We start from the raw sequence: 15,856 nt of genomic DNA, 5'->3' as shown, positions 1-15,856 counted from the left end.
TACATCCTCGGTTAGGCTTATCCCTATGTATTTTATTTTTTTAGTTGCAATGGTAAATGATATTGTTTTTTAAGTTTCTCTTTCTGAGAGTTCATGGTTGGTGTATAAAAATGCCATTGATTTCTATATGTTAATTTTGTATCCAGCTACCTTGCTGAATTCATTTATTCAATCTAGTAGTACTTTGGCAGAGTCTCTAGATTTTCTATGTACAATATCATTTCATCTTCAATTAATGACAGTTTTACTTCCTCCTTTCCAATTTGAATACCTTTTATGTTTTCTTCCTGTCTAATGGCTGTGATGAGGACTTCCAGTACTATGCTGAATAAGAGTGGTGAAAGCGGACATCCCTGTCTTGTTCCTGTTTTTAAGGGAAATGTTTTAGTTTTTCACCATTGAGTATGATGTTGGCTATAGGTTTGTCGTATATGGCCTTTTTATGTTGAGATATGTTCCCTCTATTCCCACTTTCCTGAGAGCTTTTATCAAAAATGGGTTCTGGATTTTGTTGAATGTTTTTTCTGCATCTATTGATACGATCCTATGATTTTTGTCCTTCACGTTGTTAATGTGATGTATCACATTTATTGATTTGAGAATATTATAACAACCTTGCCACCCCAGAATAAATTCCATTTGGTCGTGGTGTTTGATCTTTTTAATGTATTGCTGGATCTTGTTTGCTAGTATTTTATAGAGGATTTTAGCATCTATGTTCATCAGGGATACTGGTCTGTAATTTTCTATCTTTGCAGTGTCTTTAACTGGTTTTGGGATTAGGATGATGCTGGCCTCATAAAAAGAGGTTAGGATATTTCCCTCTGCTTGAATTTCTGGAATAGTTTGACGCCAATAGGTGTTAATCCTTCTTTGAATGTTTGCTAAAACTTGCTTGTAAATCCATCTGGTGCAGGACTTTTGTTTACTGGGATTTTTTTGATTACTGCTACAATCTCATTAGTTTTTATTGGCCTATTCAGGTTTTCTGCCTCTTTCTAATTCAGCTTTGGAAGACTGTATGCTTCTAAGAATTTGTCCATTTCACCCATGTTGTGCAGTTTGTTGTCATATAGTTGCTCATAGTATTTTCTTACAATCCTTTGTATTTCTGTTGGGCCAGTTGTTATATTGCCTCTTTCATTTCTGATTTTATTTATTTGAGTCCACTCTCTTTATTTCTTGGTGAGTCTGTCTAAAGATTCATCAATCTTATTTATCTTTTCAAAGAACCAGCTCTTGGTTTCATTGATGTTTTGTATTGTTTTTTTAGTCTCTAAGTCATTAATTTCTTTTCTGATCTTTCCTTCCTCTACTTCCTCGGCGCTTTTCTTGCTGTTCTCGTTCTAGTTCTTTTAGTTGTTGTATTAGATGGTTTAGTACAGCTTTATCTTGTTTCTTGATGTATGCCTGTACTGCTATGTACTTTCCTCTCAGTAGTTCTTTTGCTGTGTCCCATAGATTTTCGGTTGTTGTCTATTCATTTTTGTTTTTTTTCCAGGAGGTGTTTGATTTCTCCTTTATCTCAGTTGTAACCCATTCATTGTTTAATAACATGCTATTTTGTCTCCATGTGTTTGAATATTTTTGAGGTTTGAGGTTTTTTATAGTGATTGATTTCTAGTTTCATGGCATTGTGATCCAAACAGATGCTTGATATGATTTCATTGTTCTTCAACTTGTAGATACTTGCTTTGTGCCCTAACATGTGGTCTGTTTTTGAGAATGTTCTTTGTGTACTTGAGAAGAATGTGTATTCTGATGCTTTGGGATGAAATGTTCTGTAAATGTCAATTAAATCCATTAGATCTAGTCTGTCATTTAAGGTCTCTGTTTCCCTTTGATTTTTTTGTCTTGATGATCTGTTCAATGCTGACAGTGGGGTGTTAAAGTTCTCCACTATTATTGTGTTGTGGTTAATCTCCTCCTTAAAGTCCACCAAGAAATTTTTTATATATTTAGGTGTTCCTATATTGGGTGCATATATATTTATAAGGGTTATTTCCTCCTGTATTATTGATCCCTTTACTATTATGTTGTGACCTTCTTTGTGTCTTCTTATGATCTTTGTTTTGAAGTCTGTTTTGTCAGAAATAAGTATTGCTATTCCAACTTTTTTTTTGTTTCCATTTTCATGTAATATTTTTTTCATCCATTCGCTTTCAGCCTGTGTGAATCTCTTGCTCTCAGGTGGGTCACTTGTAGACAAGATTTGTATGGGTCCTGTGTTATTATCCATTCAGCTACCCTCTGTCTTTTGTTTGAAGCATTTATTCCATTTATGTTTAAGGTTACTATTTATATATACCTATTTAATTCCATTTTCCCCCTTTTTGCTGATGTTCTTTCTTTTTCTTAAAGCAGTCCTTTTATCATTTCTTGCAATGCTAGTTTGGTGGTACTGAACTCTTATAGCCTTCTTTTGTCTGCGAAGCTCTTTATTTCACCTTCAATGTTAAATAATATCCTTGCTGGATAAAGTAGTCATGGTTTCAGCTTCTTGCTTTTCATTACTTTGAGAACTTCATGCCACTCCCTTCTGGCCTGAAGTGTTCCTGTTGAGAAACGTGCTGTCAGTTTTTGAGTATCTCCTTATAGGTCACTGCTTGTCTCTCTCTTGCAGCCATTAATATTCTCTCTTTGTCCTTAACATTTGCCATTTAATTATAATGCATCTTGGAATGGATCTCTTTGGGGTCCTCTTGTTTGGAACCCTCTGTGCTTCCAGAACTTGTGTGGCTTTCTCCTTCACCATCATAGGGAAGTTTTCTGTCATTATTTCCTCCAACAAGTTCTCTAATCCTTGCTCACTTTTCTCCCCCTCTGATAATCCTACGATGCAATTGTTGTTCGGGCACACATTGTCCCAAAGTTCCCTTAGACTTTCCTCATGCTTATTAAATGGTTTTTTCTTTTTGCTGCTCTGAGTGTTTTTTTCTACCTTGTCGTCTAAGTCACTTATTTTATCCTCTGCTTCATTGAGTCTGCTTTTAATTCCTGCCTTCATGTTTTTAATATCAGGTACAGTAGTCTTCATTTCTACTTGGTTCTTATTTTTAATATCTAGCTTTTTTTCTTGTTTTCACTAAGCTCCTTGACCTTTCCATTAAGTGTCTTATTGTTCTTATTAATTTCCTTGAGCATCTTTATAACCATTACCCTGAACTCTATATCTGATAACTTGCTTAACTCCATCTCATCAAGGATATTTTTGTGGTGATTTTTGTTTTTCTTTAGTTTGGTAGTTATTTCTTTGTCTCCTCTTTTTAGTGACTCTTAGTGTTTGTGTCTGTATAATAGATATATTTGCTGTCTCCCAGTCTTGTGGGGTGTGATTTTGAAATTTTTGTCCAATGAAGCTCAGAGGTATGTTTTCCTTATACTTCTGAGCTCTTTTCTCTAGACTTGTCCTTTTTGTGGGTGTCCCTTTTGTGGGTTCTTTGGGCTTTCCTGTTGTGATCGGTTCTAGATTGTTGTTGACCTGTTCTTGGGATGATTCTCCTCTGAGGTTGGCTAACTGTGTTTCTTAGCTCCAACCACGTCATGTGAGCTGTTGTGCAGGTGCTGGTAAGGCAAAACAAAACACAAACAAACTACCAGAAAACAAGCAGTATCTTACAAAATGTCCTGATAATCACAATGAAAACATCCCAAGTGCAAGTAGAATTGGGAGAGCTAAGCGAGAACACAAATGCTAAAGCAAAAAACAAGCAAAAAAAACCCAACAAACAAACAAGGAAACAAAAACAAAAAGAGAGAGAATGAGAGAAAGCAAAGGATATTATTGCTAATAGTAAAGAGAAATAAAAAATAGTAACAATAAAATATAATGAAAAGTAAAAAATAGAGTAGCTACTGGGATGTAAAAGGGGCATAGAAAAGATTCTGAAAGAAGGACGATCAAAAAATTATGAGTAGATCGTAGGACTAGGAAAATAGTTGAAAAATAAAAAAATTAAAATAAAGTGAGAAAGAGAAGCAAACAAACAAACAAGAGAGGAAGACAGAGACTAAAAAGGGAGAAAAAGAAAAGATAGAACGAGAAAAAAAGAAAAGAAAAAGTAATGCCATTGGAACAGGGAAGAGAGAGAGATAAGGCAAGGCAGGGAAGGAATCCAATAAGACATGTGGGGGAAACATTAGAGAAAAGCAGTAAACTTGTTGGTTATAATGATAATATCCCAGCAATTAAGCAGAGAATATCATGATAATCTTGATAATAGGACAGCAAAACAAAGCAAAAACAAGCAAACAAAAATACAGCATAGCAAAGCAAATTTCAAAAAATTAATTTAAAAATTTAAAAGAATTAAAAAATTTGAAAAGTTTTTCTCTTTTTTCGAAAAACAACAAAGTCAATCAGATGAGGTTTGTCTGGACAACTTATGTTGTCTGAGGCTCACTGTTTTGTATACATATTTTGGTTCTGGGAGGTACTGTGTATCAGCCAATGTTAGGAGCTGTTTAGGTTTGGCTCTGATGTCCTTATGTAGTTGGCTAGTCTGATGCTCTCTGTGGGCCACCTCCACTTGTCAGCTATTTTGCCTCCCCCTTGTGGTTGCCTGATCTTACTCCAGAGTCTTCTGAAGAGACTGTTTAGGTACAGAGAAGCTACTGTAGCTCTGGCTATTGCTCCCCTTACTTAGAGGTTTCACTGTCAGGCACTCATTGTGGAGAAGTTACTCTCTGCTTCAAAGTCGATTCCTCAGTGTCTACGCTATCCTCCAATTCTAGTTCCCCATACAATGGCCTGCTGCAGTTTCAGATTGACTTCAGTCTGTTGCCTTTTCTGTATTGGCAGTTTCAGTGTCCTGGGCTCAGCGGATTTGATTAAAAGAGACTCCTATGAGCACTTTGCCTGCCCAGCCCCTAGAAGGGGTTTTAAGCTTTTCTTCTAGTTCCCAAACAATAATCCCGGAGAGTCCTATATTGTCCTCCTGTGAGCTGTTCTCCCTTCCCCCTCAGGACTGTGCCCTGCAGGGGATATCTGGGGTTTCAGTGAGCTAAACCAACCCCTTTCCTCTTGTGAATGGTGCTCCTAGTCTGCAGGAGAGGTAAGCGTGCACCATCCCTTCTTTCCTGCATCTGTTTGCTGATCTCACGGGGTCCTTATTTCAAACTCTCCACTATGTAGACCAAACCCCAGCTTTCACTGATCTGTCTCCCCAGTGCAAGCCAGGAAAGTGGACACCACAGTAATAAAAAACTCAAAAAGGCACAAAGCAACACAGGCACAGAATGTACCCTGCAAGGCCCCGTCATCCCCGCTGCTTGGTACCAAGCAGGAACGGTCACAAAGTCAGTCCCACACCACTCCCCTGCACAGCTGATCTCAGTAAAACTGAGGCAGCTCCTTGCATGTTATCCAGGCTCCCCTCACTGTGGGTCAGAAATCCCAGATTCGCAGCACAGGCTGCTCCAGCAGCTGAAGACCCGATCCACCCCACTGGTTGCTCCAGTCTCTCTCTGGTGGCTGGAATCCCCATCCCCATCCACCCCACTGGCAGCTCTGGCAGCTGGAGACTCAATCCATCCCATCGGCATCTCCGGTCTGTCTCTTGCAGTGAGAGGGCTCTTTTCCCCTTCCCTGTGCCACACAGTTCAAATGCTTTATGGGGTTCTGCACAATGCCTTACAGCAAAGCAGAGGGTCCCTGTAGGTGGCTGCTTAGTGAAGCCTTCTTGCCCCTTTGTATTGGGAAGCCACACACTGTGGGACAGCCTTTCCCATGGTCAGTACGAGGGGTGAAAGCGTCCTGTCCTGTCTTCCACCATTAGGCACAATGTTTCACTGGAAAGGCCTGGTCCCCACCTCGCAAGCACAGTGTTCTCCTGGCTCCCTCTGCCTGCCCTGTATGGGCTCTCCCTCCCTTCTCCTCCACTCTGGGTTTGAGATCCCAACTTTTGGATGCCAGTCCACACTCCCAAGGGGAGGGAGCTTTGCAGCCTCTAACCCTCGGGCCACGGAGCCCAGCACTGGCTTCAGGGGGACTCCCCCTTTCTACAGACCCCCCTCACCAGACTCTATGATGTTTCTTCAGTACTCCTTACTCAAAATATGTCCACTCAGGTATTTTTCTCTTGTTTTTCTAAGTTGGTTGTGGAGTACTTTAGTGGTAAATCCAGTCCATGGTGGGGTACAAGGGCGCTCTGCTTCTTGTTAGAGTGCCGCCATCTTCCCTCTCCCCTGACAGATTTTTATCCACTCATCTATTGATGATCACTCATGCAGCCACTATGGAAAACAGTATGGAGGTTCCTCAAAAAAATTAAAAGTGGAACTGCTTTTGTCATTAATTTATGACAGTTTTAAAACATTGTGCCTTGGAGAAAGCCTCTTTGGATTGAGGTAACTAGGTATTCTGGTTTTTTTCTTGGTTTTGAGGATCTAGCTCTTTCCATAGGTTTTGGAGGTTTTCATCACCTGTTTGTTTAAACAGGCTCTCGATTCCCTTTTCCCTCTCTTCTTCTTCTGGTATGCCTCTTGTTGTTATATTGCCCTTTATGATGGAGTCAGATTTTGTATAGTGTTTTCATTTTTTTACACTCAAATCTCTTTCTTATTTCTTCTATATCAGTTCTAGATTTCTATCTCCTATGTCACTAATTCTTTCCTCCATGTGGTCAGCTATATTTCGTATGCTCGCTAGTTCATTCCTGGCCTATTTTATTGAGTTCTTCAACTCCAAGATTTCCATTTTTTTTTTAATAGTTTCAGTGCCTTTAGTAAAGTCTTCATTTTGCTCATTAATTTGTTTTCTGAGTGCATTAAATTGCCTGTATTTTCTCACATCTCATCAAGTATTTTCAGAACTGCAGTATTGATTTTTTTGTTATTTATATTACTTATTTCCATTTATTTAAGTTTGCTTTCTGGTGATTTTTTGTTTTCTTTTTGAGCCACCTGGCTATCATAGTAATTCAGGGTATTTGGTGAATTTCTTCTCTGTCTAGTCATCTATGTATGAGTGGCACTCCTCTAGCATATTAATGCAAAAATTATTATTTTTCTGTAGGCAGTATTGAATCACAAGTTTTTAGCTCTCTCAAACCCCAGTGCTCACCCCCATAGTCTCTGGCTGCCATCATTGTAGCCATGATGAGTGGGGGTTGGGTTGGCTGTGGGAGCCTGGCCACCTTTTTTGTTTTCCCCTCCCAGTAATGGCATACTTGGAGCTCTGCAGGGTCACCCCCTCCCCCCCCCCGCCCTGACCTGAGACCAGTCATGGCATGCATCCTTTGTTCTTGGAAAATAGTGATTCTGTAGTACCAGTTCTTGGGTTTGCTGATAATGTGCTCCACAGTCCAACACCAAGGGCAAAGGCAGGGAAGCTCTGGGAGTCTGTGTAGTGGCAGAGCTCCATAGCTTTGTTTCTCTGTGTGCATGGTGACTACCCAACAATGATGGCAACACCCCTGTGCTGTGTCCTTCCCAGGTCTCTTGGTTCAGCTGCAGCTTGTACTGCTCACTCTTGTAGGAATACCTACTGAATCTCTCTGCTCATCCCAGCTGAAAGGATTGCCAGCCACCATCCAATTCCTCCTGTCTCTGGGTTGAGCCTTGCCACGAGCTTCTGGCTACAAGCCTACATCTATGGCTCATCTTAGCCCTTCTCCTTACCTCCCCCGTTTGTTCCCAGTTGCCCACCTTCAGATGTTTCAATGTGCAGATCCCTCAGGCATGCCTTTATGTTGAGCAGAGAATCCTTTGTCACATTATAGCTGTTTAAATTGTTGAAATTTCAAGGAGATAGGTGAAGGGGATCTCTCATGCCACCATTTCTCTGATGTCACAGGAGACATTATTTTACATGGCATCAGTTTGCATGATTTTATTATATTCTCAAATAGCCTTCATCAGTCCAGATTTTAGCGTGCAGAACATAGCTTTTTAAGGTCCTCTATTTTGAATCAGAATAATGACAAGAAAGACCAGAAATCTGAAGAAAATGGGGAGAGATTAGTTGATGGAGAAGACCATAAAGTATAGGCTAGATAAGGAAGAAAGGGAAGCCACTAGGAATCTGGCAGATTGAGAGGTCCAGAGATGAGGATTGGAGGAAGTAATATCAGCAGCATTTGGAAATATATTGTGGTCAGAGTAGGATATTGAGATTGAAGTTTCAAAGTGGGGTATGAACCTCTAGGTAACTTCAAGAACCATCCTGTGGCCATGGATATGGGAGGCTGATAGTGAAGTAGAGGAAAACTTCAGTTAATATAATTTGATTTGAGTGAGGTAAGGAACCTGCTAAGCCAGTGTAGGTTATCTGTGTGGACCCTAAAGATAAGACTTAAGACAGGAGTCAGATTCTTCAGAAAATAGTGACCTCATTATAGCCAATTCCAAAAATTGGTAGAAGACAACAGTGAGGAAGGCAATGTAAGCTAAACAGCGTGACCAATAATGGAAGTCTTTTGAAGAGTAGAAAGGAGTAGGAGAAAACAGTGGTAGGAGCATGGAGAAAGTTAATCCCACATTTGCCCTGTTTTAGGATTATGGCATGTGGAGAGTAGAATAATGAGCATCCTCCATTTGATTTGGGCTGCAGGAAGAGGTGTGTCCTTAGTGAGGCTTATTTTAATTAAATCAGAAGGTAGAACATACAATGTAGAAGTTGAGGAGTCATGTTTGTTTCCAGTGGAATAGGATTTATAGTAGATATTAGAGTTGGTAAAGAGGGCATCATGAGAGAGGAAACATTAAACAGTTTTAGGATGGGGTTTGTTCATTCATTTAATAAGTGTTTATTAAATACCTATTTTGTATCAAGAACTGTACAGTAAACAACATAGATGTCATCCTTGCTCACATAGAGTTAAATGTGGCTGTTTAAATTAAAATTAATTAAAATTAATACTACAATTAAAAATTCAGTTCCCCAATCACACTAACCACATTTCAAGTGCTTAATTAGTTAGTGACTGCCATATTAGACAACATAGATATGGGACATTTCTATCATTGGAGAAAGTTCTATTATATAAATGGTGTAAGAGGAAATAGATTAGATGACCAAAGGCCTTATAATCTGGATGATAGTGAAGTTAAGAAGCCTGTTGAGTTTAACAAGCTTTGAGATTCTGGGTAGCATTTTGGCTTCAAGTGTTTCTTTGCCAACACCAACAAAGACAAAATGTGACCTCATTATAGCCTATTCTAAACAGTGTAATCCCTGATGTTAACCACTGTCTTTTTTACCTTTATTTGGCATCTTTCAGGTGTGGCCATCTGGATGGGGACTCTAAAGAAGTATCCCCTATCTTCACCCAGTTCCTAGACTGTATCTGGCAATTAATGGAACAATTTCCTTGTGCCTTTGAGTTTAATGAAATCTTCCTGCTGGAGATCCATGACCATGTTTTTTCCTGCCAATTTGGGAACTTCCTTGGAAACTGCCAGAAGGATCGGGAAGATTTGAGGTGAATTCAGTTTGTGAGAGAACACTACAAAAGGAATGTGCCAACCACCCTGAATTTGGGACAGCAGTTCAGGAAAGGGGAGGAGATGACAATGACAGAAAGAGCTTTTGAAGCGCAAAGCACTCAGTTTTTGCATGGGGATTCCTCAGAACCTCAGATTCCTCATCTGTAAAATAAGGATAATGATACCTACTTTTCAGAGAAATCATGAGTAACCAATAAAACAATGGATGTGCAATAACTTTGTAACGAATCATTTGCTATGCATGCATGAGTAGACCTTCATCACTTGTATCAAAGATCACAAAATGGCAGCTTATAAGCCAAATCTAGCTCAATAAGCATATTTTGTTTAGTCTGTGGAATATATTTTAAACTGTGAATTAGTTGCTAACATTTAAATATCAGGATAATTCACATAAAAATCCAGTTATTTTAGGATTTTGTCCTAAAAGGAAATGCCATTGTGTGAAGATATTCTCCTGAAAAATCAAGAGTTGTGGCAACATTGGACCTGCATTTTCTCATGCTAATACTCAGAGCTGAATATCAGCTGCTTAACTTGGATGAGGCAAACCCACTCTTGTTGGCTACAGTTCTCACTACTCCCTAATATTTATTATCAGCCCACTTCTAATGTTATCTTTCCAGCTCCTGTAAGTCATAGAATTTGCACTGAACTTGAACTCTAACATTCCCACAATATCCAAAGCATAAGTACTTTTTGAGTTTGACAATACAGAGTTTCTGTGAGCAGTAGTCGTCTTGTTTTAGAGACAAAGAAACAAATAGGGAAGTAGCTATCTCACTACCCATTTTTGTTTCACAGCTATTGGTTAAGTTAATTTAACTGTTGGCTAAATTAAGTTCTCAAGTACCTCTGAAGTATCCTGGATGATTTCACCTCTTTGTGATTAGGTTTTCTTGTCAATACAGAGAACAGTGATGGATCTTGGTGCTTTAACATTTGTACTTACTTAGTAACTTCTATGCATGTTTCTCTTTTGCAACCAGACCTTTCTTAGCCTTTTCCAAAATGCTTTTAGACACATTAATTCTGTCTAGGCATTAAAACTCAAGATCTTTTCCATATTCTTTTTTTTAATTGACCTTAGAGAGTGGAAAGGAGAGAAAGAGAAACATCAATGTGAGAGAAAAACATCTACCAGTTCCCTCCTACACACACCCCAATCTGAGATTGAACCCACAACCTGGGTATGTGCCCTGACCAGGAATTGAACCCACCAACTTTTGGTGTATGGGGCGATGCTGCAACCAACTGAGCCACACTGGTCAGGGTCCATATTCTTTTTTCCATCTTCTTAAAATTAGGCTAATATATCCTACACCCATTCCTCACACAAATCTGAATCTCCATGTAAAAGTACAAAAGTTGAACATTTTAGCACATATTAAAATAGTTATTACTTAAAACAAGCAGAAGTATCATTCATTCATAAAAGGAAAAGCATGGACTCTAGAACCAGAGAAACCTGGGTCCAAATTTTGGCTGTTACCTTCTAGCTATGTGACCTTTAGCAAATTAATTTTTGTCTGGTTTTCTCATTACTAATTTTACAATTTTAGGTCCTACCATCCATACCACTCTGCTTTGTTCTCTTCCTTGAAACAGTGTGTGCAAATGACCTTCCTGTGCATGGTTACACAGCAGTTCTCATTGGGGATCAGTGGATTCCATGCTTTCTCAAGTGTTAACTAAGGGGCTTACTTGCTTGGTGAGCAAGGTCTCATGGTCTCAACTAAGGTATAAGAGTTAGTCTTACAGCCTGGCCAGGCGTGGCTCAGTGGTTGAGCGTTGACCTAGGATCCTAGGCGATCGGGGTTCTATTCCCGGTCAGGGCACATGCCCGGGTTGTGGGCTCGATCAGTGACTCTCTCATCATTGATGTTTCTGTCTCTCTCTCTCCCTTTCCTTTCCTCTCTCTGAAATCAATAAAGATATATTTTTTAAAAAAAGAGTTAGTCTTACAATATAAATATCACAGTCTTTAGCTGCTCACATAGTATAATTCACAAATATTTGCTAATATAAATTACGAATTGTCTTTCACGGTTTTATTCCTTCTGAGAGGAGGAGAAGCTAGCTTGAAATAAGATGAAATATAGAAGATCCAGAAATTCACCTTCTAGGCTGTCTGTTAACTTACCAGAATTTCAAAAATGACTCCAGATTTTTTAAAAGGTGATCAGTTCATAGACTCCTAGATTTGGAAGAGACCTTAGAGGACACCTTATATGAATGAGAAGACAGGCCCAGAGAAACCTAGGGTCATTCCTAAGATCACATAGCTACTCCACAGCAGAGGCTCTCCAATGTGGAACTCTCTAACCTCTTATTCATTTTAAACATGGATAAATTATAAGGAGTTAAAAAAAATGGATAAATCGAAGTCTAGAAAGTTCATTATTCAATCAGTGCTCATTAGCCCCTTATTACCATTTTCCTTCTATCATATCCTATCCATCTCTCTTGAGTTGGGTTACTTATTAGTAAAATTTGTCTGATTATCATGTTCAACAGGACTATTGAGATTACTTGCTTGCTATTTTTAATTTTTTGACTTGTTTTTCTTTTTTGACAGAATCTATGAGAAAACCCATTCTGTGTGGCCGTTCTTGGTTCAGAGGAAACCAGACTTCAGGAACCCTCTCTATAAAGGCTTCACTATGTATGGGGTGCTCAATCCTAGTACTGTGCCCTACAACATTCAGTAAGTTCCTATGCTGCCCCCTCCTTTCTTGCAGCAGGCCCCAAGGCCTCAGCTGCTTTGCCTCTCCTTGTATAGCTACCATCATCTCCATAAGCCTGGCTGTGGAACAGGACACTCTCCCCACATCACCCATTCCTTGCTGCCCCTGAAAACAGGACCACCCTTCTTTTGATTTTCAGTGATTTGCTATTACTTGAATAGGGAAATAAACTAGAAATAATAGTTGATTTGTAGTAATACAGCCAGTCAGGATGTAGCTTGCTTTATTCCTCTTAGTCTTTCCTTGTAACTTCTTCCTCTTTCCCAGCCTTTTCCCCAACATAGAGAAAGAAAGAGAAATAGAAAGTGTTGCTATTGTTTGCTGTACTTTTCCAAAAAAACCATAAATAGAGGTTGTTGTGTTCACTGACTTCAAGTGAATGGAGTACAAGATGGTTGAATATGTTTATTAGCTCTAATAGTTTATTTTGTGTATTCCTTAGGATTTTGTATATATAAGATCATGTCATTTCTAAATAGAGATTCTTTTACTTCTTTCTTTCTAATTTGGGTGCTTTTTATTTTCTTGCAAAATTGCCCTCTCTACAACTTCCCAGAGTATTTTTTAAATTCCATTATGACTTCTTTGATCAATTGGTGTTTAAGTGTGTGTTAGTTTTTACACGTTTGTGAATTCTGTTATTTTCCTTTTGTAATTGTAATTGATTTCTAATTTTATTCCACTTTGGCCAGAGAATATACTTGGCATGATTTTATTCTTTTTAAATTTATTACAACTTGTTTTAAGACCTAACATAAGTCATATCTTTGAGAATGATACCTGTTTTGTAAATTATGTGTATTATTTCAGAAGAATGTGTATTCCGCTTTTTGAGGTGTAGTGTTCTAGTAGGTCTGCTAGTTCAAATTGACATATAATATTATTCAAGTCCTTTATTTTCTTTTTTTTAATCTTTCATCTTATTTTTCTATTTATTATAAAAAGTAGAATATTGAAGTCTCCAGCTATTACTATAAAACTATCTTTTTCCCTTCAGTTTCATCAACTGTCTGTTTTTCCCTTTGACTCCATCAATTTTTGCTTCATACATATTTTGAGATTTATTGTAAGGTACATATGTGTTTATACTTATATATTCTTGATGCCTTAACCCTTTTATAAATACATAATGTCCTTCTTTGTCCCTTGTAACAATTTTTGACTTAGTCTGTTTTATCTTCATTAGTGTAGCCACACCAGCTCTGTTTTGGTTACCATTTGTATGGAATATCTTTTTCTATCCATTAACCTTTTTCACTTTGAATCTAAAGTGAGAATCTTGAAGACAGCATATACTTAGACCGTGTTTTAGATCATGATTTTTTTAAACCCATTTCACAAACTTCTGCCTTTTAATTGGACAATTTAGTCTATTTACATTTAAAATAATTCCTGATAGGAAAGGATTTGTGCCACTTTGCTACTTATTTTCTATGTATATGTTTTTTGTTCCTGAATTTCTCCATTACTATTTTCTTTTATGTTAAATCAGTATTTTAGGTTTACCATTTTAATTCCCTTCTCTTTCTTTTTTTGTATATTTATTAGTTATTTTCTTATTTGTCACCCTAGTGATTGTAATTAACATCTTAAACTCATAACTGTCTAGTATCAATAACAATTTTGCTTCAATTGTATATAAAATCTTATATATCTTATTCTCTTATACAGCTCCATTCTCTTCTTTATATTATTGTTTTCACAAATTACATCTTACACATTGTGTGCCCATTAACAAAGACTTGTAATTTTTTTCTGAAAAATTTTAAGGAATAAAAGAGGAATTACAAATCAAAAATACAATATTGCTGGCTTGTATATCTAATTAGTTACCTTTATTGGTATTCTTTATGTCTTTGTATGGCTTAGAATTACTGTATAGTGTCTTTTAATTTCAGCCTAAAGATTTCTTTCAAGTTTTTTCTTGTAGAGCAAGGGTACTAATGATTAACTTCTTTAGTCCCTGTTTATTTGGGAATGTCTTAATTTCTCCTTTGTCTTTGAAGGATAGTTCTGCCAGATATATAATTCTTGGCTGACCGGTTTATTTTTCCTTTTAGCCCTTTAAATATGTAATCCCACTGCATTATTGCTATGGTGATTTCCAATGAGAAATGAGCTATTAATCTTATTGAGGGTCCCTTTGTATGTGATGAGTAGATTCTGTCTTGTTGCTTTCAAGATTCTCTGTCTTTTGATGTTTGATTATAATATATCTCACTGTGAATCTCTTTTAATTCATCCTACTTGGAGTTTCTTGAGCTTCTTAGATATTTGGATTCATATATTTCATCAAATTTAGGATGCTTCTCACCTATGTCTTTGAATATTCTTTCTGCCTCTTTCTATCCTTCTAGGACTAACATTATGTGTGTGTTGGGATGCTTGATAGTTTCCCACAGGTCCTTTAGACTAACTTCACTTTTCATCATTGTTTTTTCTTTCTACCCCTTAGAGTAGGCAATCTGAATAGACCTATCTTCCAGTTAGTTCATTCTTCTGCTTGCTCTAATCTGTTGTTGTATCCCTCTAGTGGGTCTTTCATTTCACTGATTGTACTTTTTATCTCAAGAATTTCTATTTTGTTACTTTTAATAATTTATCTCTTTATTGATACTCGTCACTTGGTGAAATTTCATTTTCCTGGTTTTCTTTAGTTCTGTGAGTATATTTAAGACAACTGGTTTAAAGTATTTAGTTGAAAAGAGGACAGTTTGAATATTATAAAATGTTAATTCTGGAAATCAGGTCCCCTCTTTTTAAGGTTTGTTGCTGCTTGTGGGTTGTTATAGTTTGATTAGTGACTTTTCTAAACTATTTTTGTCAAGACTGTATTCTTTAACATGTGTAGTGACTGAATTCTCCTTCCATTAGTTAAGTGGTCAGCTAGTGATTTGACAGAGATTTCTTTAAATGCCAAAAAATAAAAATAATTTTCTGTTTTTACAGATTGGCTCTGTGTTGTTGTACACCTTCGATGCTTATACAGGCTATTTATAACTCTCCCCTTGCCTTCACTTCCTGCAGTGTAGAGCCTAAAAGTCAAGCCACACATGAAAGGTTAGGGTCTTTTCATGTCTTTTTTAGCATGTGCATATCCTGTGGCATGTACCTGGCCTTCTACCTACCCAGGTATATACAGGAGTATTTTAGTGTCCTTATTTTCCCATGTATCATCTTCCCAAAACTTTCTTCCCAGACTTTTCAATATGTCAGCTGCTTGCCCCATCTATTATCTCTTGCCTCAGTTGGCTAAGTGTAGTACATTTGCCTTTAAATTCTTTCAATATTGTCTGGAAGGCCACTCCAGCCCTGATGAAGTTCTGAGTTGGACAAAACAAGCCCCTGGGCCCATCCTTCAGGGGATACCAGAGAGGTAAAAATACACAACCACAGTATTTTGATAAAAACATCTGTAATGCCCTTTCTGGCACCAGAAAGTCACATTGTTAATGTAAACTGCCATCCCCAAAGCTGCTGCTAAGTTGGGGACTGAAGGCTGCCTGACAGGTAAGTCAAAATATTGTCACACTCTTATCAAAAATATATTAGCCCGGCCGGGCTTGGCTCAGCAGTTGAACATTGACCTAGGATCCAGGTGATTGGGGTTCGATTCCCGGTCAGGGCACATGCCCTGGTTGCGGGCTCGATCCCCAGTGGGG

At 37.9% G+C, this 15,856-nt stretch overlaps 1 protein-coding gene across 4 annotated transcripts in view; it reads left to right on the top strand.

Annotated features, from left to right (window-relative positions):
- The window catches only part of MTMR8 (myotubularin related protein 8), a 158,838-nt gene that overhangs the window by 99,986 nt on the left and 42,996 nt on the right, over positions 1-15,856 (top strand). For all 4 annotated transcript variants that reach the window (XM_087813445.1, XM_087813446.1, XM_016210163.2 and 1 more), the window contains 2 exons: positions 9,222-9,422; positions 12,026-12,154. In XM_087813445.1, the coding sequence (XP_087669571.1) occupies positions 9,222-9,422; positions 12,026-12,154 (330 nt within the window). The remainder of the gene's footprint in view (positions 1-9,221; positions 9,423-12,025; positions 12,155-15,856) is intronic.

This window comes from Miniopterus natalensis, chromosome X (assembly GCF_054644295.1).
Source record: "Miniopterus natalensis isolate mMinNat1 chromosome X, mMinNat1.hap1, whole genome shotgun sequence".
Lineage (NCBI taxonomy): Eukaryota > Metazoa > Chordata > Mammalia > Chiroptera > Miniopteridae > Miniopterus > Miniopterus natalensis.
Note: the sequence above shows the minus strand (reverse complement) of the source record. Positions and strands in the feature narration are given on the sequence as shown.